The 25,606-nt window shown below is 64.9% G+C and overlaps 4 protein-coding genes across 9 annotated transcripts in view; 3 read left to right on the forward strand and 1 right to left on the reverse strand.

Annotated features, from left to right (window-relative positions):
* BSN (bassoon presynaptic cytomatrix protein) overlaps positions 1–6,115 on the forward strand; it is an 87,044-nt gene extending 80,929 nt beyond the window's left edge. Inside the window, exons 6-12 of one of the 2 annotated variants that reach the window (XM_054280675.1) lie at positions 695–2,816; positions 3,120–3,856; positions 4,205–4,298; positions 4,427–4,570; positions 4,754–4,808; positions 4,895–4,992; positions 5,521–6,115. In XM_054280675.1, the coding sequence (XP_054136650.1) occupies positions 695–2,816; positions 3,120–3,856; positions 4,205–4,298; positions 4,427–4,570; positions 4,754–4,794 (3,138 nt within the window). In that variant the 3' untranslated portion in view covers positions 4,795–4,808; positions 4,895–4,992; positions 5,521–6,115. The remainder of the gene's footprint in view (positions 1–694; positions 2,817–3,119; positions 3,857–4,204; positions 4,299–4,426; positions 4,571–4,753; positions 4,809–4,894; positions 4,993–5,520) is intronic. The other variant, XM_054280676.1, reaches the window with a different exon arrangement.
* A 2,167-nt stretch (positions 6,116–8,282) lies between these two features.
* Positions 8,283–12,829, forward strand: LOC128939739 (acylamino-acid-releasing enzyme-like). Its single transcript, XM_054280886.1, has 22 exons — positions 8,283–8,315; positions 8,852–8,981; positions 9,079–9,205; positions 9,288–9,381; positions 9,480–9,555; positions 9,630–9,793; positions 9,866–10,003; positions 10,092–10,183; positions 10,295–10,335; positions 10,424–10,545; positions 10,703–10,763; positions 10,832–10,929; positions 11,006–11,057; positions 11,141–11,229; positions 11,338–11,476; positions 11,553–11,636; positions 11,710–11,790; positions 11,885–11,973; positions 12,076–12,266; positions 12,344–12,446; positions 12,520–12,626; positions 12,695–12,829. The coding sequence occupies exons 1-22, from the start codon at positions 8,304–8,306 to the stop codon at positions 12,798–12,800; spliced, it is 2,196 nt and encodes a 731-aa protein (XP_054136861.1). The 5' UTR covers positions 8,283–8,303; the 3' UTR covers positions 12,801–12,829.
* A 171-nt stretch (positions 12,830–13,000) lies between these two features.
* LOC128939955 (acylamino-acid-releasing enzyme-like) lies at positions 13,001–17,551 on the forward strand. The gene is made up of 22 exons (XM_054281213.1): positions 13,001–13,147; positions 13,260–13,368; positions 13,441–13,570; positions 13,670–13,751; positions 13,843–13,918; positions 14,048–14,190; positions 14,393–14,530; positions 14,604–14,695; positions 14,787–14,827; positions 14,893–15,014; positions 15,180–15,240; positions 15,330–15,424; positions 15,506–15,557; positions 15,628–15,716; positions 15,928–16,069; positions 16,204–16,281; positions 16,354–16,434; positions 16,511–16,599; positions 16,690–16,880; positions 16,953–17,055; positions 17,129–17,235; positions 17,316–17,551. The coding sequence occupies exons 1-22, from the start codon at positions 13,001–13,003 to the stop codon at positions 17,452–17,454; spliced, it is 2,307 nt and encodes a 768-aa protein (XP_054137188.1). The 3' UTR covers positions 17,455–17,551.
* Positions 17,552–17,633: 82 nt separating this feature from the next.
* On the reverse strand, positions 17,634–22,177 carry MST1 (macrophage stimulating 1). Of its 5 annotated transcripts, none has more exons than XM_054281007.1 (18): positions 22,095–22,177; positions 21,570–21,711; positions 21,300–21,412; positions 21,067–21,181; positions 20,721–20,857; positions 20,529–20,649; positions 20,311–20,429; positions 20,052–20,214; positions 19,827–19,957; positions 19,642–19,744; positions 19,392–19,528; positions 19,235–19,270; positions 19,041–19,152; positions 18,894–18,971; positions 18,683–18,829; positions 18,498–18,604; positions 17,913–18,052; positions 17,634–17,832 (listed from the first exon to the last, which is right to left on the reverse strand). In XM_054281007.1, exons 1-18 carry the CDS (start codon positions 22,144–22,146, stop codon positions 17,671–17,673), a joined length of 2,115 nt encoding a protein of 704 aa, XP_054136982.1. In that variant the 5' UTR covers positions 22,147–22,177; the 3' UTR covers positions 17,634–17,670. The 5 variants fall into 5 exon arrangements, with proteins under 5 accessions (XP_054136982.1, XP_054136980.1, XP_054136981.1 ...); XM_054281005.1 differs by having other exon boundaries at positions 20,052–20,217; XM_054281006.1 differs by having other exon boundaries at positions 20,721–20,860.
* Between the last annotated feature and the right edge of the window lie 3,429 nt (positions 22,178–25,606).

Consider the following 25,606-nt stretch of genomic DNA (forward strand, 5'->3'; position numbering starts at 1 on the left):
CACCTCGGGACATTGCGGTTTCATTAGTCCTGTGGCAATTAATATTTCAAAAGGCCGGTCCCCGCGGCAGCTGATGGCAGCCAGCAGGCACAGACGTGCGTGCCAACACCAGCAGCTGGAGGGAGGCCCTGGAGGTCCATCGGCTGCACGAGCCTGTCAGCAGGCAGGAGATGCTGCGGGTTGGCAGCATCAGGGCTGTCCCCTGCTCCAGATGGGTCCCACTTCTCTCTCGAGGAGCTACCACCATGCATGGCTGCACTTAGGGTTGTGGTGGTTCTTGCTCACACCTTTGCCTCCACACACCAGGGTTGCCTTGGGCAGTCAAGTGCCCAGCTAAGAAGTCCCGGGGCAATTCCTGGGGCAGCAGCACCCACCAGCAAACCCCCGAGTCCCTCTGCCAAGTGCCCGTGGACAGAAAGCATTTTTTGCAGCAGAGGGTATGCACGTGGCCAGCTCGGCGCTTGGCTGGCTGCCACCCCGGTAATTACTCACAGAAAGCGCCCTGCCTGTTACTTCCATCCTATTTATTGCGCTTTTACATAAACGCCGCTTTCTCAGTGCATGGGGGAACACGTGCACAGCGGGATGCCTCACCCCAGCCCCTAGGGCACGGGAGGACCACTGCAATGCTTGGGCTGGGATGTGGGGGGGACACCCACCTGGCCCCCTGACCAGATGTCCCTTGGCTTTGCAGGTGGGGGGGCTGCAGTCAAGCTCGCTGGCACGCAAGGTGAAGCGGACGCTGCCCAGCCCACCACCTGAGGAGCCCCACGTCCCCTTGGCGAGCCCAGCTGCCTCCCAGCTCTACCTGAGCAGCCTGGCTCCCAAGGCCACCGCGCCTGTCACTAAGGCCAGCCTACTGAAGGAGCTGGACCGCGACCTGAGGCTGGTGGAGCATGAGGCCACCAAGCTGCGGAAGAAGCAGGCGGAGCTGGACGAGGAGGAGAAGGAGATCGATGCAAAGCTGAAGTACCTGGAGCTGGGCATCACCCAGCGCAAGGAGTCGCTGCTGAAGGATCGGGTTGGTGGGCGGGACCACCCCTACCTGCGCTACCCCGGGGATCGGCGTGACTACCTGTCAGACAGCGAGCTGCACAGCCTGCGCCTCGCCGCCTACGACAGCGCCGGCCTGCGCCCTGCCGGGCAGTACCCCGACTACACCGCCGCCGCCGCCGCCGCCGCCTCCTATGGCGCCTACCCGTACCCTGCCCCGCAGGGCCCCACCGCCTTCCCACCACCACGCCTCCAGCACCCCCAGTACCCCACTGCCAGCACCTCACAGGATGGCTTGCCGGCGGCTCCACTGCCCACCTTCACTTCGCCTGGTGGCTTCTCGGCCCCCGGCACCGCATACCCAGAGCTGGGCACCCCAGCCCAGCCAGGCTTCCAGCCCCCAAACCCCTACCAAGCCCCGAGCGCCTTCGCCGGGGCAGCCACCGTGCCAGCGGCACAGCCCACCCTCTACCAGAGCCCGGCAGACATAGCTGGCGGGCACCAGAAGCCGCGGCAGACTTCCCTGGCTGACCTAGAACAGAAGATCCCCACCAACTACGAGGTCATCGGTGCGGCCACCAGCTCCTCTGCCGTGCCTGACGTCACCTTCAGCAGTGCACCGGCGAGCAGTGGCTATGAGCAGTACAAGGCACCTGAGAGCCGGCCAGCTGAGAGAACCAGCACGGCACCGGGCCCCTCAGCCAGCTACTCTTCCGAGTCCCTCTACACCAATCTGGAGCAGAACATCCCCCGTAACTATGTGATGATCGAGGACATCAGCGAGCTCACCAAGGAGAGTCCAGCAGTGGACGGGCAGAAAGCAGAGCCAGTGGGCACGAGCGCCGATAGCCGCCACAGCAGAGAGAAGAGTGATCTAGGGGACACCGAGGGCTCCAGCCGTCCCTGCTGCTACACCAAAGCTGAGGAGGAGTCTGAGGAGGACATCTATGATCACCATGGCCCCGACCATCGTGGGAAGAACAGCTACTACCGGGGCACAGAAAGCAATGGCAGGGTGTCAGGGAGCTCCACCAGCTCAAGCTACTACTATGGGGACAGTGAGTACCGGCACTCCTCACGGATGGACAAGCACAGCTCTGGCACACCACTACCGAAGCATTCATCCAAGAACCTGGCACCTGCTGTCATCTCCTCCAAGCGCAGCAAGCACAGGAAGCAGGGCATGGAGCAGAAGATCTCCAAATTCTCCCCCATTGAAGAAGCCAAAGATGTAGAGTCAGACCTGGCCTCCTACTCAACAACCACCTCAATTGGCAGCAGCAATGTGGCCTCCAGGGCCAAGAAGCTGCAGGATGAGATCACCTACGGCCTGAAGAAGAACGTCTATGAGCAGCAAAAGTACTACGGTGTCTCCAGCCGGGATCTGGTGGATGAGGAGGAGCGGGTCTACTCTTCCAGCAGCAGAACTCGCTCCTCTGGCTATGGAGTGGAAAAGTCCTCCAGCCGGGAGATGGGCGGCCGGAGCAAGTCCTATGAGCGGGAGAGCATGGAGCGCTCCCAGAAAGTCAGCTCCAAGCCCTCATCCCTCAGCATGAGCCAGAGCCGTGGGCGGGCGCCCATGCGCTCGCAGCACTCGGAGGAGGAGAGCCCTGTCAGCCCAATGGGGAAGTCAATGGGGGGGTCACGCACTGCAGGAGGGCCGGGCCCCCAGTCAGCAGGGGACCCCTGCTCCCAGTTCTGCTCCAGCCACTCGTTGCCTGATGTGCAAAAGCACATCAAAGACGTGCCAAGGAGTCACTCGTACAAGCACGAGGAGGGCTACGGCATGGATGATGCCCATTGCGTTGTCTCGGACAGCGAAGGTAACAGCTCCCCGTGGTGACCACCCCAGAGCATGGCACTTCCCCGGGGCATGCCCGTCCGCTCGTACGCAGAGACACTCTCACCGCCTCAGTTTGCTTGACACGTGCCTTCCTCCCCCTGCCCTGGGTGTTCGGTGTTAGCCGGTCCTGCACGGTGCCCTGCCGCGCCGCGTCCCGTCCCCACCGGCACGTGCTGTCCCCCGCGCGCGTGCCCGCTGCTTGTCCCTCCCACTTCATTGCATGGCTTCCGCCCGCGCAGCCTCGAGCGAGAGATTGACTGTGGTTTGTTTTTGGTTTCCGAAGCCTATCATTTGGGTCAGGAGGAAACAGACTGGTTTGATAAGCCCAGGGAGGCGCGGGCAGAGAGGGTCAGGCACTACGGTGGCCACTCTTCCTCACAGAAGAGACCCCCAGTTAAGCACACCTACCACGATTATGACGAGCCCCCCGATGAAGACCCGTGGCAGCACGACGACTACCCCCAACACCGCGAGCACCGGCACCACAGGGACTACGATCGCCACGCTGGCTCCTCCCGGCACGCCAGCGACGAGCCCCCACGCCGCTCATCGAAGCAGCACCCACGAGAATCTGGCCGCCATGAGCCCCGTGGCCACGGGCCTTCAGCCGGCCCCAAGAAGGCGCAGCAGCCCGAGTCCCGTGGGCCTTACGGCCCCAGCTCCGCTGATTACGCCCCGTCATCCCGCCCCGCTGCTCACCACCATGGCACTGAGACCCCCAAGGCACAGAAACCTTCCCAGCCGCACGGGCCGGCCGCGCCAGCGCCGAAGCAGGAGCCCCTCACGCACCCACAGCAGCCGGCGGCCAGGCAGCAGCAGGCAGGGCAGCCGGCAGCGCGGCAGCAGCCGGCAGCACGCCAGGCTGCCCAGCCAGCAAGCTCGGCACAGCCTGAGACCAGGGGCAGGACACAGGGACCCCCCTCGTCCCGGCCACCGCAGCAGCAGCCAGGGCCGGCCCAGGCAGCAGGGAAGGCACCGGCCACTCTCCATGCACAGCCGGGCGGGCACCCAGCACCGGCGGTAAGTACGGGCTGAGCTGGCCAGGGTGCATCCTCACCCCACAGCTCTGCCTGGAATCAGCACAGCTGGCTGCGGCCAGGGGATGGCAGGGGAAGTGTTGGGAATGGAGGCATGGAGTAAAGTGTATCCCACTCACACACCCAATACAGACACCCATAGGTCCTGTGGAAGCTGCCATCCCCTCGAGGGGGCCCAGGAGGGGACAACACTGTGTCCTGGATGCTTTGCTCATCTTCTGGGGTTGTGGAGCAGTGTTTGGGGGTTTCAGTGTCACCTCCCAGACTGTGCCACCCCTGGCAGATGCTCTGTTGGGAGGGTGAGCCCTGAGAGCTGTTTTCTCCTTTCCAGACAAAAGTGGAGCCGACAGACACGTCCAAACCTGCAGCAAAAGTGCCACAGCAGCCGGGGAGAGCACCATCAGCACAGCCCCTGGGAGCAGCAGGTCAGTGAACCCTAGTGGCACTGTGCCATCTGTCCCATCCCATGCCAGCTGCCTGGCACCCCAAAGCTCGGCTGAGCTCTGCCAGCCGGGCCTGTCCCCTGCTAACAGTGGCTTCGTTTGTCCCCCAGCAGACAGCAAGGCCGGTCCAAGGGCGGCTGGGCCACGTGGTCCCGCGGGCATGGCCACAGGGCAGCCCGGCGGGGAAGGAGAGAGTGTCTTCTCCAAAATCCTGCCAGGGGGGGCAGCGGAACAAGCAGGCAAACTAACTGAAGGTGAGGGCTGCTCCCGGGATGGGGACAGGGCGATGGTGCTCTTCTGCACCGAGACAGAGTCGGGCACCTTGGGGATGGCTGGGTGCAGCCAGTGGGATGCAGTGCTCCCACAGTTTGGGGCCCAGGGAGGTGGGGGACCAGGGTCACTACACCATCCTGACACCTGTCCTTGCTTCCCCGCAGCGGTGTCAGCTTTCGGCAAGAAGTTCACTTCGTTCTGGTGAGAGAACGGCACAAGGTGAGTGCAGCCAGCAGCAGGCACTGTGGCGTGGGCTCTCCCTGCCCCAGCCGTGCCTGATGCCCTCCTCCTCCCTTCCACTGCAGGAGTTTGGGAAGTGAGTGGAGATTTGAGTCGTTGCAGTGGAAAAACCTATGAAGAAGCCAATGAATTCAGCACGCGGCGCCAGACTCTGAGTATAACGGTGAGTGTACAGGACACACCTGCACACAAGTCCCCTCTGCTGTGCCACCTCTGGGGTCCCAGCAGCACCACTGTCCCCTGAGTACCTGCTGAGCCGTGCTTTGCCATACTCCCAGCCTCCAGGTTGGGAAAGACACAGCATGGATCCATCCCCTTCGTGTTGGGTCACTCATCGCCATCTTCATCCCCAGGTGCTGGCCCCAGGCCGAGGCGTGGAGGCTTGGCCTTGTTCCACAGTCTCGGCAGCGCTGGTGCAGACCCTGGGTTTCCAGGGAAGCTTTGGGTGGTCCGGGCTTTGCTCCGGGAGCCCGTCCAGCGCGGGGGCGGGCGGAGGCGGCGGCAGCTGCTCCGCCGGCAGTGCCTCTTGGCTCTCTGGGGCCTTTTCGCCCGGGCCAGCGCTGCCGCTCGGCGGGGACCCTTCCGCGGGGAGGGGCTGCTCGGACTAACGCCTCACTCGCTCGCTCTCTCTGTCTCTCTATCTCTCTGTCTCTCTCTCTCTCTCTCTGTTTCTTACTCTCTCTCTCGCAAGCTTTTGAAAACAGGGCGATCCCTGGATGCTGGACCAAACGACGGCCGAGCAGGGGCCCGGCGGACGCCCCGGGGCGGGTGCCCCCCACGCCTGGCGAGCTGCTCCGGCGCGGCACTCGGCGAGCCCCGGCAGCTGCCCCGAGGGGATGGGCCTGGTCCGGACCGTCGGGTCAGGCCCCGTAGGTCGGCTGCGGCCCTTTCTCAAGATTATACGCAGAGTTGCTCCCTCTGAACCCCAGCTCTGGCCTCTTCATAGGTTTTTCCCCCCCGCGAGCCGAGGGCTGGGCGCCGTGGGCGCCGCTCCTCCTTCCCGACCCCACCCGCCCCGCCGGGGCCGTCCCCGCGCCCCCCGCACTGCGCCGGGGAGCCCGGGGCGCGTCAGCTAGGACCTAACACTGTTCACTACCGAAATACGAGGCCATAGGACTCTGACAGGCGGCGCGGCCGGCTGGGCGCGTGTCCCGAAGCCATTGGAAGCATTGAAAGGGCCGCGCTCGCCCTCGCCACGCAGCCAGCGCGCCTGCCGCCGGGCACCCCTTTTCTTTCAAGAACAGCCTTAATCATCCCACTTTGATTTCTGTGTATACCTCATCCGCACCGGGGGGTGGGGGGGGGGGCACGGGGCGTCGTCAGGGGGGGTCCTTTTTTCCTCGGTTTCTTTGGGTTCATTTTCTTTTGGTTTCGGGGTTTTATTTTTCTAAAGTTTATACCAAATCCTCTTCCCTCTTTGCTTTGTGCGATGAGTTAGCACACGGGCTGTCGTCTGTAGAAGCAATAGAGTGCAGGAGGCTACAAAAGAGCACAAATCCCGTGGAACAAGATCAGGAGAGCTTTGCCTCCGGCAGTATCCTTCCTTTTACTGTGCAATCCAAGTCCTTCTCAAGCCATTTTGCGGGGACGGCCGGCGCAGCGGCCGGCGGCCAAAGCCCACTCGCCCTGCCAGGAGGGGATTCCCAGGGGGGAGGCAGCCCGAGGAGGGGGCTCGCCCGCGCCCCGCCGCCTCCCCGCGCTGGCAGCGCCCCGCCGACACCCCCGTGGCGGGGGGCAGCCGCCCGCTCACCCGCCCGATGTTCTATGCAACGAAATAACACGACTCCAGAACAAGACCTGTGAATAGCTAATCAGTTCAATGTCGCGCCTAAGGGTTCCATCGCAAAGCGTGCCGCCGAGCGACCCGAGAACTATTCAGTACCGACCACCCGTGCGTATGAATTCGTGGCATGTTCGACCCACGGAGGGCCACTTTGCCAAAGGGCAGCCCTAGCGCCCGTGACCGTCTGTCCCGTCGTAGAGCATGGCTTGCTACTTCTCTGCACGGTTCCACCCGCCTTTCAGTGCTTGCTGTTCTTTGCCTGGACTTTTCTTTTTTTCTTCTCCATCAGTCCATCGCTGTACTGAAAGCTCTTAGCAGATTTATGCACTTGTGATCGAGGACCCGGCTGCCGCGGGAAGCCCACGCTTTGTGGCGGATCCCTGGCCGGGAGCTCTGCCGGTCGGTGCCCAGGGCTGGGGCCGGGCCGGCGGCTGTGGCACGGGGGGAGGAGAGCCCCGGCCCCGCGCTCCGCCGCCGCCTCTCCCAGCCCGTGACAAGTGCAGAGCCCGGGGGCGCCTCCCGCGAGCCGCCGGCCCCGCCGCTCCCCGCGCTGTAAATACTTGTACAGTGTGTCAACCGCACGCGGGACCGAGACCCCCGCCGGGGCCAGTGTCGCCGCCCGAGCACATCCGCCACCTTGCCTTCGTGCCTGCCACGAGCGGGGGCGCGCAGCCCCCGCCGGGCCGGGCCCCCAGCCCCAGGTGTGGCGATCTGCTGGACAGGGCGGGGGGACGGGGGGTGCAAAGAGCGAGGGCCGAGCGCGGCTGGGCGCCCTTTCCAGCGGTAAGTGCGATGCCGGGTGCGCTCCCTCTGAACATTGTGACGGTGTGCGTGTCTGCTGTGCTCTGTGCCACCCGTAGTGACCCCGTACCGTGCCGTACCGTGCCGTACCGTGCCGTACCACCCCCGCCGCTGTGTCGTGACTCCCTCCCAGAAGCTGCCCCCTCACCAGGTGTTTCTGTGGGAACAGAATAAAAAGGACTTGACACAAACCACGGACTGGCCAAGATTCTTGCCTGCCTGCAGTGTGGGGGGCGGGGATCGGGACCTCTGCCGTGGTGGGGGTGGCTGGAATGGATCTGGTTGTCACCAAGCACTGTTGAGCTCTACCACTCACAGGTGGGCTGCTGGGATAGGGGGTCCCTGTGGGCATCAAGGACCCGATCTCACCTGCCTGGCCAGGCTGCTGGCTCTGGTGGGCTCCCAAGGGCCCAATCCCCGTTGGCAGGGCTGCTGCGGGCACCAACGACTCAATCCCACCCCCCTGAGCAGGCTGCTCGGTCCCGTGGGCCCCCGATGGCTCGATACCCCCCAGCCAGGCTGCTGGGCTGGGATCCCTGTGCCTCTCTAGAGTCCGATCCACCTGGTCCTGCGCCAGAGCCCCTGTTCTGCAGCCACCCGGTGGGCAAACCACACCGGGGCGATCCAGAGGCTGCGGGGCCGCGGTCTGTCCCCCGGCTGCCGCCTCAGAAGGCCCAGCGGGCGAGCCGGTGGCAGGGGACGGCCGCCGGGACGCTTCGGGGGTACCGGGGACTGCCCTGCCTGCGGCTGCAGCGCCGCCCACGCCCACCGGGGGGCGCCTCAAAGCGGGAGGTGCCCCGAGCGCCGCAGCCAATGGGAGGTGCCGCAGGCCTGAGGCCCCGCCCCATCCCGGAAGTGCCGAGCCTGGCCCCGCCCCTCGCCGCGAGGACATGGAGCCGCCGGTGAGGGAATGGGGGGAGTGACGTCAGAGCCCCGGGACCCCCCCGCTGCCCCCCCGTCCGTCCCCCGGGATCCCGTCCCGCAGCGCCCCCGCGAGCCCCGCGGCCCCCGACCCCGCTGCTCCGCCGGCTCTCCGGCTCGGCACCACCCCCGTACCCTTCCACTTCCTCCATAAACCCCAACTGCTGCAGCACCCTCCTAGGCTCCTTTGCACCCCAGGACCTGCACTCAGGATCCTGGTAGCCACGGGTACCCCCGCAACTGTCCCAGTGCCCTCCTGGTCCCGGCTATGTACCCCAGGATCTGCTCTCCAGTGCCCTCCTGGTCCCTGGTGCCCCAGTAGTGTCCTGGCTCTGCACGCCCGGTATTGCCCCAGACCTGCGCTATTCTCCTCCCCCATGTACCCCGGCTCTTCAAGCGCTGCCCCCAGTACCCCCCAAAATCCCCCCCGTCTATACTGGAGCCCCAGTAAATGCCCCTGTGCCCCGTTACTCCCCGGTCCGGCCCCCCTCCCCTCCAGCCGCGGCGTGTCCCGCAGGTACAGCCACGTGCGGAGGAGCTGTCGGAGCTGTACCGAGAGCTGAGCCAGCACCCGGGGCTCAGCACCGCCTGCCTCGGCCCCGACCTCACCACCCAGTACGGGGGCAAGTACTGCAGCCTCTACACCGGTACGGGGATGGGGAGGACTGGGGGGGAAAGAGGGATCCGGGGAGTCCTTGCCTGGCTGGTGGGGATGCAGCTGGTGCCTCACCCTGCTCCCCGCAGAGTGGTCACAGCGGGACCTGGCGAGGGCTGAGAACATCAAGTTCTGCCGTCAGTACCTCATCTTCCACGATGGAGCCTCCATTGTCTACTCGGGACCCGCTGGCACCTGCTCTGAGATCAAGGACGAGTAAGTCCCATCCCGCCCCCACACGTGGTCCTGGGGGAAGCGGTAAGTGGGGGCTGATGGGCACTCACCCACTCACCCTCAGGCTGCTGAGCCGGGAGTCCCCCAGTGGGATGCTGAAGGCCGTCCTGCGCAAGGTCCCTGCCAAGGAGAAGGAGAAAGAGAAGCAGTTCCTGGAGGTGAGGAGGGTTCTGAGGGAAAATGGATATTTATTCACTGGGGTTCGGGGCTGGAACCACACTGTGTCTTGGCACGGCCCTGGCATCTCTGCCCCCAGGTCTGGGATCAGAACCGGAAGGTGAAAAGCATCGACCTGACAGCGCTGGACAAGCATGGAAGCGTTTATGATGATGGTGAGGGGCTGGGGGATGCCAGGGAATGTGGGTTTTCAGGGAGCAGGGTGGCCAGTGCTGACCTGCCCCTGCAGACCAGTTTGGGTGCCTTGCCTGGTCTCACTCGGAGACCCACCTGCTCTATGTGGCGGAGAAGAAGCGTCCCAAGGCTGAGTCCTTCTTCCAGAGCAAAGCCCCCGAGCTGGGCACCTCTGATGAGGACACGGGGCACCCCAAGAAGGAGGATGCACCCATCAAGGTGGGGTCTCCCCACCCTGGGTGAGCTGGGGGCTGGCTGTGTGGCTGTGGGGCTGACCAGACTGTGCCACAGGGCGAGCAGTTCGTGTACCATGAGGACTGGGGGGAGACGCTGAGCACCCGCAGTGTGCCCGTCCTCTGCGTCCTGGACATCGAGGGCAACAGCATCTCGGTGCTGGAGGGCATCCCAGAGCACCTCTCTCCCGGCCAGGTCAGTTTGGGGAGCTGCAGGGAACCAGAGAAGGGAGGTTTCAGGAGCCAGCAGCATTTTGTGTTGAGTATCTCCCCTCTCCCCACAGGCTTTCTGGTCACCTGAGGACACCGGCGTGGTGTTCGTGGGCTGGTGGCACGACCCCTTCCGCCTGGGGCTGCGGCACTGCACGAACCGCCGGTGAGTCCCTGCAGGGCACCCCACAGCCCAGCCCTGCTGGCGGGCCCTGCAGGGCACCAACCCCACAGCCTGGCCCCCTGACCCCCCTGTGACACCCCTCTGTGCTGGCAGGTCAGCGCTCTTCTACGTGGACCTGACAGGGGGGAGATGCGGTAAGCAGTGCATGCCCCAATCCTGCTGGTGCCCTGGCTCCCCTGCCACCCCTCACCATCCTCTCGCCATCCCCTTGTGCCCATGCAGAGCTGCTCTCTGAGGACACCAGGGCTGTGTGGTCACCACGACTCAGCCCTGATGGCTGCCGCATCGTCTACCTGGAGAACAATGTCCTGGGCCCCCACCAGCAGTGCAGCCAACTCCGCATGGTGAGCAGCACCAGGGGGACACTGGCAGGCAGCAGGAAGGTGCCAGGGTGCCCATGCTAGGGTGGGGCTGGCAGGAGGGCAGCAATGTCCCCTCCTTGGGCTGCAGTGGGGGCAGGCAGGCTGAGACCCTCCAAAACTTGCCCAATGTCTCCTGCAGTACGACTGGTACACCAAACACACCAGCACGGTGCTGGAGGCTGTGCCACGGCAAGCATGGGGTGAGTACAGCCCTGGGGGTGTTGGGGGAGACTCAGGGGGATGCTGAGTACCAGCACTCTGATCACAGGTGCCTTCCCGGGAATCTACTGTGGCGCCCTGCCAGGGATGTGCTGGGCGGCCGACAGCCGCAGGATCCTGCTGGACACGGCCCAGCGCAGCCAGCAGGTGAGGGGGTGCTGGGGGACACAGGGGGGGCCTGGCTGGGTCAGGGCTCCACTGGACTCTGCTCTCATGCCCCTAGGATGTGTTCGTGGTGGACACGGCAACAGGCACCACAACTTCGCTGACAGCTGGTGAGTGACAGGCCAGTGGGGCCATGCTGGTGCCAGGGGTGGGGAGAGGGTCACACCTGCAGGTCTGACCCCCTCCTCCCCAGATTCTCCCCAGGGAAGCTGGTCTGTCCTCACCATTGACCGGGACCTCTTGGTGGCCAGGTTTTCCACCCCTAGCTGCCCCCCCATGTTGGTAAAGTCATGTCCTCAGTGCCCACCAGCTCCTTGGCATGGGCACTGAGCCCTCTCCCCCATGCCCTCCAGCCCCTTGGCATGGGCACTGACTCCTCTCCCTACACAGAAAGTGGCAGTCCTGCCCGCTGCTGGCCATGAGGCACAGACACAGTGGATCTGCCTGCAGGATGCCCCCCCCGTGCCTGGCATCAGCTGGGGCATCCGCACCCTGCAGCCCCCACCAGAGCAGGAGCATCCCCAGTACGGTGAGTGCCCGAGGTGGGGTCAGGCTGTGCTCCACCATCCTCACTGCTCCCTGACACCCCCTCCCTGCCTCCACAGGGGGCCTGGACTTTGATGCCATCCTGATGCGCCCAAGTGAGGGTCCCGCTGGCCAGAAGCCCCCCTTGGTCGTGATGCCCCATGGTAAGAGCTTGTCCCCACCCCACTGTGCCCCAGCCAGGCAGTGTCACCCCCCTTTTGCTTTTGCCACTTGCAGGTGGTCCTCACTCCGTCTTCACGGCCGGGTGGATGCTGTACCCGGCGGCGCTGTGCCGTGTGGGCTTTGCTGTGCTGCTGGGTGAGTGACACCAGGGCTCTGGTGACACAGCACCCATGGAGGGGCAGGGTGGGGGCGTGAAGGAGGAACGGCTCTGACACTGCTCCCCACACAGTGAATTACCGTGGCTCCCTGGGCTTTGGCCAGGACAGCGTGGCCTCCCTGCCAGGCAACGTGGGCACACAGGACGTACGCGATGTGCAGGTATGGCCTGGCACGTGGTCCTGGGGCACTGTGTGCTCCTGCAGGTGCTCTGAGAGGGGAAAGCGCGGCTGCCTGCTCAGTGGGTGTTCCCCGTGGTGGCAGCTCTGCGTGGAGCGGGTGCTGCAGGAGGAGAAGCTGGATGCTAGCCGGGTGGCACTGGTCGGTGGCTCGCATGGGGGCTTCCTGGCGTGCCACCTCATCGGGCAGTTCCCCGACACCTACCGCGCCTGCGTGGTCCGCAACCCCGTGGTGAACATCGCCTCCATGGTGGCCACCACCGACATCCCGGACTGGTGAGTATTGCCACCCCAGCTTCCCAGGCTCCTTGCCATCCCAGCCACACATGTGCCCCCAACTCTCTTGCCCGCAGGTGCCTGACAGAGACAGGGCTGCCCTACAAACCTGATGCTCTGCCAGACCCAGCCCAGTGGACAGAGATGCTGCACAAGTCACCCATACGCTATGCTGACCGGGTATGTCACTGTCCCCATCCCCGTCCCTGTCCCCAACAGCAGTGCCCGTGCTGAGGCTGTGCTGCTCCTGCAGGTCCGTGCACCCGTGCTGCTGATGCTGGGGGAGGATGACCGGCGTGTGCCCCCCAAGCAGGGTCTGGAGTATTACCGTGCCCTCAAGGCCCGGGGTGTGCCCACACGGTGAGTGGGGTGCTGAGGGCTTGAGCTGTGGGGTGCAGACACAGCACTAATCCCTGTTTTGCCTTCAGGCTGCTCTGGTACCCAGGGAACAACCACGCGCTGGCTGGTGTCGAAGCCGAAGCTGATGGCTTCATGAACATGGCGCTGTGGCTGCTCAAGCACCTGCAGTGCTAAGGCTGCTGACCCCTGCTGCTGACCCCCAATAAACGATGTAGTTCAGCACCCCAGCGTCTCTGGTGGTTGTGCTGGTACCGGTGTCATTTCCACTCCCGGAGCTCCAGGAGCTGGTGGCCACTGGACCTTTTAGCTGCCCGGGTGTGCGGTTGTGCCAGGGGGATGTGTTGGGCCATGGGAAGGGTGACCCCGGCCTGGCCATGGAGGGAGCGGCTGGAGGGCTGGCACCGGCCGGGCGCTGCCGCCGGGCTCCTCCCGCCTGCTTTGGCAGCCGTCCCAGTGCGGGCGGCAGTCCCGGCCCGGCAGAGAACAGCCCCATGGCCGCAGCGACCAAGAAGGGTGTGGAGGTGGGCAGGGGGCTCAGGGGAACTGTGTGGGTGGGCACAGCCCCGCTTCGGGCGGGGGGCATGGGCAGGGGGTGAGCTTACCGCCGTCCAGCACGTCCCTTCCCTCATCCAGGCGGCCCACGGCCCCGCTGCCTGCTACCGGGAGCTGAGCCGGTTCCCTGCCGTCACCCGTGCCGCCCTCAGGGCCGCGGCTGGGGGCCAGACCTTCCAGCTCTACACCGGTGAGTGGCGGGCCCGGCCACCCCCGCGCCTTTGTGCCGGTGTGAGCGGGCGCTGACGGTGCCGTCCCTCAGAGTGCAGCCGCCCCGACCTGGCCCGTCGGCGGCTCCTGCGCTTCGGCCGCCACTACAGCCTGCAGCGCAGAGCCGGCCGCCAGGGCCTCGCCGTCAGCCGGACCGCGCTCAGCGCCGAGATCCACAACCAGTAGGGCACGGGCGGGTGCGGGCTGGGGCGCTGTGACCGTGCCGTGGCCGCTGCCCACAGCGCACGGCCCGCCGCAGCCGCCGTCCCTCCCGCCCTCAGGCTCCTCAGCCAGGACTCGCCCACGGGCCAGCGCCGCGCCGCGCTCAAACGCTGCCCGCCGCAGGGCCGCGAGTTGCTGGAGGTAACGCGGCTGTGCCGGCCGCTCACGGGGCGGGCCGGGTGCCCGTGCAGGGCGGTGGGCACTATGTACACCCTGTGCCGCCCGTCCCCAGGTGTGGGACAGCGGGGGATGCAGCCACAGCGTGGATCTCACGGCGCTGGGGAAGCATGGGGACGTCTACACGGAGGGTAGGGCCCCTTCCCCGTGGTTCCCGCCCACAGCATGGCTGAATTGATGTGGCCAGCAGCCCTGGTGGCTACCTGGTGCCCAGCTGTGCCTATACCAGGCTGGGCTTTGGCACTCCTTTGCCATGCCAGGGCCTTTTGCCTGCCTGGCCTGGTCGCACTCGGAGACACGGCTCCTCTATGTGGCTGAGAAGCGCCGGCCCAAACCGCAGCCCCCCTGCCCCTGGGATGTGCCGGGAGCAGCCTGGCCAGCAGCAGAGGATGAGGATGAGGAGGTAGGTGCCCTATGGGTGTGTTCAGTGCACCTCCAAGCATGCCATGCACACTGTGAACATGGCACAAGCCCCTTGGGCACACCAGGCACCCCCTGAACGTGCTGTGCACCCCATGAGTGTGCTGTACATCCCATGAGTGCATCGTGTACAGAGCTGCATGCCTGGGGGCACTGGCCGTGGGGCTGATGGGTCTGTGCCACAGGGCAAGCAGTTTGTGTACCGCGAGGACTGGGGGGAGGCCCTGAGCACACGCAGCGTGCCAGTCCTCTGCGTCCTGGACCTGCAGGGCCTCAGCCTGTCAGTGCTGGAGGGAGTCCTGGAGCACCTCTCCCCTGGCCAGGTCAGGATGGGGTGCAGGGAGCGTCCCAGGGGACCCAGCCTGGGGCTGTGGGATGAGCCTGACTGTCACACAGGCCCTGTGGTCCCTGGATGACCGTGGTGTGGTGTTCGTGGGCTGGTGGCACAAACCCTTCCGCCTGGGGCTGAACGCCTGCTCCAACAGGAGGTGGGTCCCAGCCAGCCGCCAGCACCATGCCAGGATGTCCATGCAGTGTCAGCACAGTGGGGGTCCAACCTGACCCACTCTTTCCTCCCAGGTCAGGGATTTTCTACTTGGACCTGGCCAGCGGGTGCTGTGGTGAGTGCTGGGGCGCTGGGGGGTGCCCGGGCATCCCTGGGATGCTGACCCCTTGGTGCCCACAGAGCTGCTGTCAGCAGAGGAGCGTTCTGTCTGCTCCCCCCGACTGAGCCCTGATGGCCAGCGCCTGCTCTACCTGGAGGGGGCTGTGGGGGGGCCCCACCGGCAGTGTCTGCGCCTGCGCATGGTGAGTTGGGCACGAGGCACGGCTGTGCCACCTTGTGCTGCCAGCACAGTGCCCAGGTGTCACAGCCTCTCGCAGTGCTTGGCTGGGGTGGGGGTGTCCCCAGGCCTCCATGCTGCCTCAGTTTGCCCTGGCATGGGTCCATCCCTGAACACTAGCTCTCCCCAGCTCACCTGGCAGACAAGGCAGACAGTGACAGTGCTCGACGTGGTTCAGGAGCCCACGGAGGGTGAGCACGGCATGGTGGGCAGAGCTGGGTTCTGATGGGGGGCTGGTGCCACCCCCTGCCAGGTGCCCATGACCTTGCCCCACTTGCAGCCTTTGCTGGGCTCTACACGGAGGCGCTGCCCCCGCGGTGCTGGGCAGCTGACAGCCGGCGAGCCGTGCTGGGCACCCCTCAGCGGAGCCGCACGGTGAGTGCAGGGCATGGCAGGGCAGGGACGTGACCACACAGCCCATGGTGACACCGCTGCCCGTGCTCTGCACCCCCACAGGACCTGCTGCTCGTGGATACGGAGGCGTGCACCGTCACCAACCTCACAGCAGGTACATGGTACCGGCCACCCGTGGTGCTCTAGTGAGCAGCTGTGGTCACCAACACGTGTTCTGTCCCCAGGGTCATCTGAAGGGTGTTGGGAGCTGCTTACTCTCCAGTGGGACCTGCTGGTGGCCACCTGCTCAGCACCCCACCACCCCCCCAGCCTGGTGAGCAGTGCCCCGGCACCATGTGGCACAGTGGGATATGGGACAGCAATGTGCAGCCGGACACAGCACAGTGTGGCACACATGCCATAGTGTGGTGTGCCATAGGGAGGCACAGTGTGGTGTGGCACAGCCAGATCCAATATGTCACAACCTTGGCATAGCACAGCCTTGCCACGGCACAGCCCCAGTGTCATCCATTGCCTGTGCCCAGGTGGTGGCCGTGCTGCCACCAGCAGGCCAGGAGCTGCCCCTTGGCTGGGTGCCAGCAGAGGACACCCCAACCGTTCCTGGTGTCACCTGGAAGACCCTGACGATTCAGCCACCCTGCAGTGAGCAAGGTCCTGATGTACAGGGTGAGCCCCTGTACAGGGTGCCCCTGCTGCACCTTGGTGCTGCCTGGGTGCCAGGAACCCTTGGGAGGTGTGGGGGGCAGGATGCTGGGTGCCCAGGGTGGTGGCTGCTGAGTGGGACCCCTTCCCTGGCACAGATACCCAGGCTTTTGAGGCCCTGCTGCTGAGCCCCTCAGATGGCGCACCGCCGCACCCCCTCGTTGTGTGCCCCCATGGTGAGTGCGGGGACAGTGGGGACACCCTGGCAGTGCTGGTGGCAGCCCAGGTGATGCCCATGCTGGCCCCAGGTGGCCCCCACGCTGTCTTCGATGCCCGCTGGCGTCCGAGCATGGCTGCGCTGTGCCAGCTGGGCTTCGCCGTGCTCCTGGGTGAGTGCTGGGGGGCTCGGGGACATGTGGCCCTGTGTCCCAGTGAGACATGGCACCCACAGCCCTGTCTCCTCAGTAAACTATCGTGGCTCCCTGGGCTTCGGCCAGGCCAGCATCAGCTCCCTGCTTTCCCGAGTGGGTGAGCAGGATGTGGCAGACACCCAGGTGAGGGGTGCTGGGCTGAGGGTGCTGGGGGGATGCTGCTGGGAGGATGCTGCTGTTTGGGTGCCAATGGTGGGTGCCCCACGGGTGCAGCTGGCAGTGGAGCAGGCACTGCACAGAGAGCCCCTGGACCCACACCGCCTGGCCCTGCTGGCTGGCTCCCACGGGGCCTTCATCGCCCTCCACCTCCTCATCCGTGAGCCTGAGCGTTACCAAGCCTGTGCCCTGCGCAGCCCCGTCTCCAACCTGCCCGCACTGCTGGGCACCTCTGACATCCCTGACTGGTGAGTGCCTCCCCATCCTGTGCCATGCCATGCCATGTCCCTGTGATACCTACTGGTGTCTCTGTGCTGCAGGCGCTACACCTCCCTGGGTCTGCCCTACTCCTTTGAGCGAGTGCCGTGTGCTGAGGACGTGGCCACCATGCTACTGCGCTCGCCCATCGCCCAGGCAGCCCAGGTAGGGCAGGGTGAGGATGGGTGTGGGGTGCCAGGTGCGGGGTGTCAGGCACCCACTGAGGGCAGTGCTGCAGGTGCAGACACCGGTGTTGCTGTGCGTGGGTGCCCGGGACCGGCGCGTCAGCCCCACACAGGCGCTGGAGCTGTACCGGGTGCTGCGGGCCAGGGGTGTGCCAGCACGGTGAGTGTGGTGCAGGTGGGAGCTGGGAGGGAGCTCTGGGGTGCTGGATGGGCATCTTCCCATCCTGTCCCTCCCCACAGGCTGCTGTGGTACCCAGAGGGTGGCCACGCACTGGCTGGTGTGGAGACGGAGGCCGATGTCTTCAAGAACTGTGCCCACTGGTTCCTCCAGCACCTGGGGCAGCCCAGGCGGGATGGGACAGGCCGGCACAGCCCCTAGTGCCCACAGTGGTCCTGGGCTATGCCAGCCCCAGGGTGACTGCTGGCCCTGGGGACCACACCAGCACCAGAGGCAGATGGAGTCAGTGAAGCCAGGGGCAGGGATGTGGGGGGGTTTGGTGTTAAATAAAAGTGACACCCTGTGCAGTGCCGACCCCTGTGCCAAGGCTGTGCCTTTATTGTGCAGTGGCAGCTGTGCCAGGCTGGGAATGCCAGCTCAGCCCATCTTCATCACCTTGTAGATCCAGTCAACATAGAGGGAAACACGGATGAAGAGGGCGGGCAGGTCAGTGCGGGCACACACACGGGAGGGGGTGATCACCCCCTCCAGCACCCAGCAGTCAGCGGTGAGGCAAGCCAGTGGTCCGCCGTAATCGCCCTGTGGCACGAAGAGAGCGGTGTCACCCTGGTGCCAGCACCTTCCCTCACACAGGGCTCGGTGTCCCCAGCCCAACTCACCTCGCAGGCGCCCACACCGGCACGCAGGGGGGCAGTGCACAGCTCGCTCTCCTTGAGGCGCCCCCGCAGTGCCCTGTCGCACTCGCTGTGGGCCAGCACCGGCAGCCGTGCCACGTTCAGCACGCTGCTGTCCCCCGTGCCTGCGGGCAGAGAGCGCGGGGCAGCGGGCACGGGAGACATGGAGCGCCGTGTGTGCAGGGATACAGGGCAATGGCACGGGGAGGGGATGCTGTGGGCAGGGAATGCATGGACAGGAGGATGGCATGGCAGTAATGTCATTGCAGGGGGATGTGGAAGGGAGATAATGTGGAATAGGGATGCCATGGACAGGGTGATAGCAGGGGCAAGAGATGCTGTGGGCAGGGGGATGGAATGGGCAGGAAAACACCATGGAAGGGAGATGCTGTGAGCAGGGGTATGCGAGGGATGTGGCGGTTGCTGCAGACAGGGGATACTTCAAGCAAGGGATGCTGTATGCAGGGACATGCCATGGACATGGATGCTGTGGGCAGAGGGGATGGAATGGCTTTGGCAGGGGCTGTATTGAACAGGGAATCCCCAGCAGGGGCTGCCTGTGGCAGGTACCTCTGGTTTCCCCCCAGCCGGCGATCTCGCAGACAGTGCCCACAGGCACAACATAGCGCTCGGGGGGCAGGCAGATCAGGGCCACACGTCTGGTCAGAGCAGCTGGCCTGTGGCAAAAGGGCAGTGGGACAGTGCCAGCCTGGCCAGCAGTGGAGCGTGGCAGAGGCCAAGGCACAGGCACTCACCTCGCTAGCTTCAGCATCACCAGCTGGGACTCAGAGGGGCCGCAGACAATCCGCACGATGGGGATGGTCTGTTGGTCAGGATCCCCAGGGCCAGGGTCCTTGAAGAGCGTCCCCAGCTGCACCTCATAGCCCGTCAGGTCGGCATCGCTGTGGGACAGGGACATGAGGGCACAGGGGGGTCCCACCACCCCACGCCCCAGCCCAGCCTTACCAGGAGAAGAAGCACTGGCGTGTGCTGATCACCCACTGCTCCTTCACCAGGGATCCCCCGCAGAAGTGCACACCCTCCCTGTGGGGACAGGGGGTGAGCTCTGGGGGACACTGAGTACATGGCAGCACATGTGGCACACCCCCTCACCGGTTGCGGATGCTGACAGTCCAGGGCGAGTTGCCAGGCTGGCCACCAACGATGCGCCCCTTCTGCTGCAGCCTCTCCTCACGCTGCCCACACTGCTCAAATGTCACTGTGTCTGTGGGCAGGGTGGGCATCAGCTGGGGCTGTACCACCAGCACCCAACCCAGCGTGCCCACCCAGGACCCGTGGGGAACCACCTGTATTCTCCATGATGGAGGGCACCGTGCTGCCAGCTGCAGAGAGAAAACAGAGGGTAGCACTGGCACAGGATCCAGCCACCCTGAGGGGACCAAAACTACCCTGTGTGTGGCCAGGGTCCCCTCTAGCTCTGCAGGGATGTGGGTAGGGGCTCACAACAGGGCTTGATGGCACAATAGTCGAAGGGGGTACGGGGGTCCATGGTGTAGCACCAGGGGCCATGGCTGTCGTCATCAGGGTTGCGGCAGTAGTTCTCCTCCAGGCGTGCCTCAGGGTGGGTGGCAGGTGAGATCCTGCCAGGAGGCAGTCACCATCTCTGTCACCATCCCCATCCTCATCTCCAACCCCACCCCAATCCCATCTCCATCCCCATCTGTGTACCCACCACCCCCCCTCACACACTCACTGGGGCACGTGGGGTGTCTGGGCAGCCCAGGGCTGGCAGGTGATTCCCTTGCGGGTCTTGCTGACGTGGCCGTGGTAGTGCTTGCCATGGCCGTGGTAGCACTCTGGAGACAGGCAGGGAGAGCTAGCACCCCTCACAGGGGCACAGGGTTGGGCACCCAGGGACAGGTGCCTGGGGTGGCTCACCTTGGGCATCCTGCTCATCAGGGCAGCGGCGGATGTGGAAGCAGAAGGCGATGCGGATGGTGGGGCGGGAGGTGAAGCACCACGGTGCCTCTGATCCGTCGGGGTTGCGGCAGTAGTTCTCCTGCAGGTCTCTGGAGGAGGGGGCACATGGCTGTCCCCCCTCAATCCCACACTCATGGATGCTGCCCAGCACCACCCTCCTGGGGTGCACAGCCATCCTCTTACTTGCAGGGGTACTTCTCGGGCACAAAGTGGTGCTTATGGGGCACCTGGGAGTCCCAGCGCTGGCAGGGGATCCCTGACACGGTGACATTCACTCGGCCACGGTAGCCTTCACCCTTGCCCCTGAAGCAGCCAGTGGTGACATTGACAGGCCGTGGGCGTTTTTCTGCTTGTGTGGCCAGAGAGAGGGGCAGAGTAGCAGGGTCAGGGGTGGCACCAGGACCCTCAGGCCCAGCAGTGCACGATGCTGGTGGGGACTTACTGCAGACGCGGATGCGGCAGTACTCGCGCTCCCGCTCGGGGTCGGTGGTGTAGCACCAGGGCCGCTCGGAGCTGTCAGGGTTGCGACAGTAGTTGTCATCTAGCCCCTTGTCAGGGTACCTGGGCCAGACATAGGGAGCAGCAGTTGGGGTGGCACCATCACCCCAGCACGTGGCACTCAAGGAGGGCAATGCACAGCTGGGGACTGGGGGCCAGTACTTGTTGGGGTGGTAGGGGTGTTTGTGTGGGTGCTGCAGGTCCCAGCGCTGGCACTCCGTCCCTGATTCGGTGTGGTCCACGGTGCCACGGTAATCCTCCCCATTGCAGGTCATGCAGACAGCTGCCAACAACTGCAGGGCTCAGTGTGGGGGAAACACAGAGCACAGGGTGATCCTGGGATGTGGCACTCACCATCCTCACACTTCTTTATGCCGCAGCTCTGGTGCCGGACATTGGGATCAACAGTGTAACACCACGGGCCCCGCTTGTCCCAGTCAGGGTTTCGGCAGTAATTCTCCTCCAGCCCATTGCGAGGGGATGGCAGAAACCTGCTGGCAGCAGAGTGGGTAGGAGGGCTGACAGGAATCCTTTGCCCTGGAGCGGGCACAGCAAGGATGATGCTCTACCCCTGTCAGTGCCATTGCCCCCAAGCTGTCCCCATTGCTCCTGTGCTATCCCACACTGCTCCCACCCCATTCCCCATTGCCCCATGCTGCCCAGGGTGGGTGCCACGGGACAGCCAGGGACACGGGGGCACCTGTGATCATGTGGTGTTGTGGCTTGCCAATGCTGGCAGCGCAGCCCCTTCTCCGTCGTGGCCCGTGTGCCGCGGTAGCCGGAGCCATCGCCCACGATGCAGTCCCGCAGGTAGTCTGGGCAGAGCCAGGCACCTCTTCAGAGCCCCAGGCACATGGGCAATGAGGAGTCCTGTGCCGAGTGGCCTGTGCCCAGTCTGAGGTGTCCCCATGCCCACCCATGGCACCAGCCCACCTTTCTTCTGGTACAGGTCATAGCGGATGTTCTTCTGCAGCTGGATGCGGGGTGAGTGCTGGGTCCAAGGCAGCAGCTGGCACAACTTGCTCTGCTGGTCATGGTGGAAGGCCCTGGGAGGCACAGCAGGAGTCTGGCATGGCACTGTGTGAAGCCAGGGCCAGCAGGACCTGGGTCACACACGTGAGCACCCAGTGTCCAAGTGCAGTGACCCGGTGTTGTGGCCCATGCACTCCCACCTGCCCTGGGGTGGCACCGTGTCCTGCTCACCGGCAAGCCAGGCTGGTGGCACAGCGCTGGGCACACTGCTCCGCAGTGCCCTGCTCTGGCAGCGGTGGCGGTGAGTCCACAGGCGCTGCCAGCAGCTCGGTGGCTCGCAGGCGCTGGAAGTCATTGAGGGGTGAGCGGTGGCCTGGGGAGTGTGGCAGGAGCTCAGTGTGCCCATGGGGGCACAGCATGAGCACCGGGGCCCTGTGGAGTGTTGGATCCTCGCCCCATGGAGCAGGATATCCCTGTCCCACAGAACATGGGATACGTATCCCATGGAGGAGGGGAACTGTCCTACGGACCATGGGATCCATGTAATGTGGAGCAGGGGATCCCTGTCCTATGTCCTGACCCATGTGCCCTGGAGCAGGAGGGTCCCTGCCCTACATCACCCGCTGCTTCCGGCACCGCCGTCCGCCGTGGGACAGGGCATGGCCTGCAGGCTCCCGGCCCGGCCGCCGGCCCTGCCTTGGGCCCCGCACTGCCCCGCGCCCTCCAGCCCCACGGCGACCCAGCCTGGGGCCCTACCTGAGCCCAGAGCCGCGGCCAGGGTGAGCAGGACCCCCAGCACGGGCTGCATGGCGGCGGCCCCGCGTCCCCGGGCCGCTGGAGCTCCGGGAAGGCCCCGAGCCCGGCCGCAAATATTTGCTCGGGGCCAGGCGGGCCCGGGGTCACCCCGCGGCGGGCACGCGTGGGGCGGGGCGGGGCCAGGGGCGGGGAGGAGGGGCGGGGCCTGAGAGGCGGGGCGGGGCCAGGCGGGCCCGGGGTCACCCCGGGGCGGGCACGTGCGGGGCGGGGCGGGGCCTGAGCGGCGGGGCGGGTTCTGGCGGGGCCGGGGTCACCCCGCCGCGGACCCGCCAGGGGTGTGGGTGGGGCCTGGGCGCAGGGGGCGGGCCCGGAGCAGCGGGGACGGGTCCTGCGCCAGTGAGGCGGGGCCTGGGGACGGGGTGGGCCCCTAGAGGTGGGGCAGGGGCGGGGCTGTGCGACGGGCCCCACGGGAGCGGGCGGGGCTCTGGGGCTGGGCTCTGGGGCGGGGCGCGGCCGCACGGGGCAGCTTGGCGGGGCGGGGCGTGTGGGGGCGTGGCCGGCGCTGTAGCCGGGCGTCGATTGGCCGCGGCGCGCTCGTGCCGCCGGTTGCCAGGCGCCGCGCGCGCGCGCCGGCCCCGCCCCCGGGTACGTGCCCGCGCGGGGTCGCGCTCGCGCCGCGCCGCCCGCTCGGTGCGTCGGGGCCGCGGAGCCGGCGGGAGCGGGGCCGGGGCCGGGCCCGGCGTGCACGGTGAGAGCGGGGACGGAGGAACCGCGACCGGCCGGAGCGGGGCTGCGGCGGCACCTGCCGGGCCGCCCTGCCCTTGGCGGCGGGGAGCGGGGCTGGCGGCGGCGGCGCGGCCTGGGCAGAGGCGCGGCGGGCCCGGGCCTGGCGGAGAGCGGGCGGCGGGGTGGCTTTCCCGGCGCGGCGCCGCCTCAGCTCGGCGCGCCCTCCGCGGCCTGCGGGACCGGCCCCGTGCCGCCTTCCCCCTCCGCGCCGCTTTCCCGCCGCCGCCCTCGGCCCTGGGTGGGCGCCGCGCCCGGGAGTGCTCGGCGGGGCCGGCGGGAGGCGGAGCGGGCCCGGGGCTTCAAGCGGCTGGGGCGGCCCGGGCTCTCCCGGGTGAGTCTCGGGGCTTCGCCGGGAGCGGTCCAGGTGCTGTCGGTGGCGGCAGGCGGCTCCGGTTGTGACAAACCCCGTGTGGGCGTCCCGGGCTCTCCCCAATCACCGGGACCGGCCCGGCGCCGTGGGAGCACAGGTGGGTGCCCGGTAGTGGCGGAGCTGTGCGTTCCTCAGGGAGCGGCGGCTGTCCCGGGCAGCGGGGCCCTGTGGGGCTCCGTGGGCCCCGCCGCTTCCCGGGACTGACCTTGGCTCCGGGCACCGCGAGCGTGACTAACGGCGGCGGCTGTTCCGGGAGGCGCGGAGCCACAGGCTGACTTTATCTGCACTCCCCGGGGCAGGTGACTAAAGGCAGGTTAGTGGTCCTACCGCCCAAAAGGGTCTAAATGGCAAAAATTACTCAGATATTACTTGTGGCCTCCCTGGTTCCTTGGAAGCAACAGGCTGCAAAGTGGCTCACACAAGTTTCCAATGCCCATCAAGTCAACAGGCCTGGGTTTACTGAGTTTTGCCACAGGTTTGAAGTTGGCACATGTGTGGTTTTGGAGTGTAACTGGGTCCTGCTGCTCTGGGGAAGGTGTGGGTAGGGGGATGTGGGACCTGGCTGTAGGGATCGCTGTCACTCCCTGAGGTGTATCTCCCTTGGTCCTGGAGCTTTGGGCTCCTAGGCTTGGGAAAACACCACTGGCATTCACCTGTCCAAAATGAGATTAAAATCTTCTTTTTGTGTTAAAAAAACCAAGAATTTGCCTATTTTCTCTTAGCCCTTCCAGGCAGGAGCTTCTTTCTACCACCCATTTCTGTTACAGGGTTGACTGCTAATGCCTCTTGCCTTGTGAGTGTTGTTCTTAACAAAACTTGTTATTTAACTTTCCAAATGGAGTGCTGTCTGGTCCCACCTTTAGCTTTACAGATTCCTTTCCTCACTTTAGGAGTTTCTAATTCTTAGGTTTTCCTCACACAGTCTCTGCTGCTATACCAAGCATCCTAAACCACTTATTCATTCTTCCCAATGCTTGTCATTGCACTCTTCTCTCCTAAATATAGGGTAGTATGCCAACAGAAGGAGCTTGAGAGCAGGCTGAAGTGCTGGGAACACCACTGTTTACTCAGAGGAGTAATCGGCAAAGCCTGGCTGATTCCAGGTCGCACCGACTCCTCGCTGCAGTTCAGGCTCACTTCTCTGGGAGCTGGCACAATTGCTCCAATAACTGGGAGATGTTGCTGACAGCACCTGCTGGCTTAGACATGCCCATTTCTTTAAACATTGTGTAAATAGAGTTGTAAATTCTGCTTGATTGTTGGCATCACACCTGGAGAATCAGTATGAATTATGGGGCTGATAGCAGTGAGGTGTTCTGCTCACTCTGTACCAAGTTTTGTATGTATGGGATTTGTTGGCCTCAAGCACTTGTCTGCTGTTGGAAACACTGGTACTTGTTGGTAGCTTACCCACTCTGCTCTCCTCGTGTCTCAGGGGCTGGAGTGCTGAGCTGGCTGCTCTCAGGAGGGAAGGAGGGTGTGTGACAGGCAGACTGGGGGCAAAGGAGGGTGTGGGACCCACAGAGTGTGAGCCTTTGCCAGCCCCAGCCGTGCAGCTCCTGGTCAGAGCTGGCCCAGTGCTCCGGGCATGGTTTGTCTTCCATGGGTGGCTGCTCTGGAGGAATTCTGGCTGCCTGTCCTGGGCAGAGCCGTGCTCTGACTGTGAGGGAATGGTGTTGGAGGGAGCCCTGCTGCGTCCTGGCTTGTGTGAGTGTGCCAGCAGACAGGCCTGGGAGTGCTCTGGGGCTCTGCACTGAGGGGGAAGAGAACTGTGTGCTTGCAGCAGCCAGATCCTGGACAAGTTTTCATGCTTTGGTGTCTGCAGCACAGCTGTGAAGTGCAGTGTGTTGTCAGCCTAGCAGAGAAGGTGTGATGGTCCTGCCCTGGCAGGAGTGGTGCTGCTCACCAGTAGGAATGGTGTCTCCTTGCCTTTTCCATGTTCCTTGGAGGGAGAGAGGGAGACAAATTGTCCTGGAGAGATATCTCCAAGGGTGCTGTGCCAGCCTGGGGAGGAATTCCAGCTGATGGAGTAAAGGTCTGCATTTACTCTCCCATTCAGACTCTATCTGAAAAGTTTTGTGGAGATGATTTTGGGTGGTTTGTGCCTTTACTCCTGTTAGCTGAGGAATAGTACTGAGGAGTTAAGTCTAGTGATGATTAATTTGAGTGAGGAAAATGCAAATGCTGAATTCTTCTTAGGCAAACAGGGGTCATGTAAATAAATGCCTCTGGCATTCTTTGTGGTGCTTGCAGACTGTCTACCAATTACTTCTGGTCTCTTGCTGAATCAGTGGGAGGCTGTTGCTCCTTGAGCTCCCAGTACTTTGGCGGTGATTTGGGTGAAATACAAATAAAC

Source organism: Melozone crissalis, unplaced genomic scaffold, assembly GCF_028551555.1.
Source record: "Melozone crissalis strain CALT ecotype California unplaced genomic scaffold, PUWL_Pcris_2 ptg000029l_1, whole genome shotgun sequence".
In the NCBI taxonomy this organism is placed as follows: Eukaryota; Metazoa; Chordata; class Aves; order Passeriformes; family Passerellidae; genus Melozone; species Melozone crissalis.

Coding starts and splice junctions, on each gene's coding strand:
- LOC128939739 (XM_054280886.1), top strand. Junction 10,004..10,091: donor AGCACCTCTCTCCCGGCCAG/GTCAGTTTGGGG, acceptor CTCTCCCCACAG/GCTTTCTGGTCACCTGAGGA. Junction 11,637..11,709: donor CTTGGTCGTGATGCCCCATG/GTAAGAGCTTGT, acceptor TGCCACTTGCAG/GTGGTCCTCACTCCGTCTTC.
- MST1 (XM_054281002.1), bottom strand. CDS start 22,146: ATGCAGCCCGTGCTGGGGGTCCTGCTCACCCTGGCCGCGGCTCTGGGC. Junction 21,413..21,569: donor GCCACCAGCCTGGCTTGCCG/GTGAGCAGGACA, acceptor TGTGCCTCCCAG/GGCCTTCCACCATGACCAGC. Junction 20,430..20,528: donor CACCCCTACCACCCCAACAA/GTACTGGCCCCC, acceptor TGTCTGGCCCAG/GTACCCTGACAAGGGGCTAG.
- LOC128939955 (XM_054281213.1), top strand. CDS start 13,001: ATGGAGGGAGCGGCTGGAGGGCTGGCACCGGCCGGGCGCTGCCGCCGG. Junction 13,148..13,259: donor CGACCAAGAAGGGTGTGGAG/GTGGGCAGGGGG, acceptor TCCCTCATCCAG/GCGGCCCACGGCCCCGCTGC. Junction 16,435..16,510: donor GGGCTTCGCCGTGCTCCTGG/GTGAGTGCTGGG, acceptor CTGTCTCCTCAG/TAAACTATCGTGGCTCCCTG.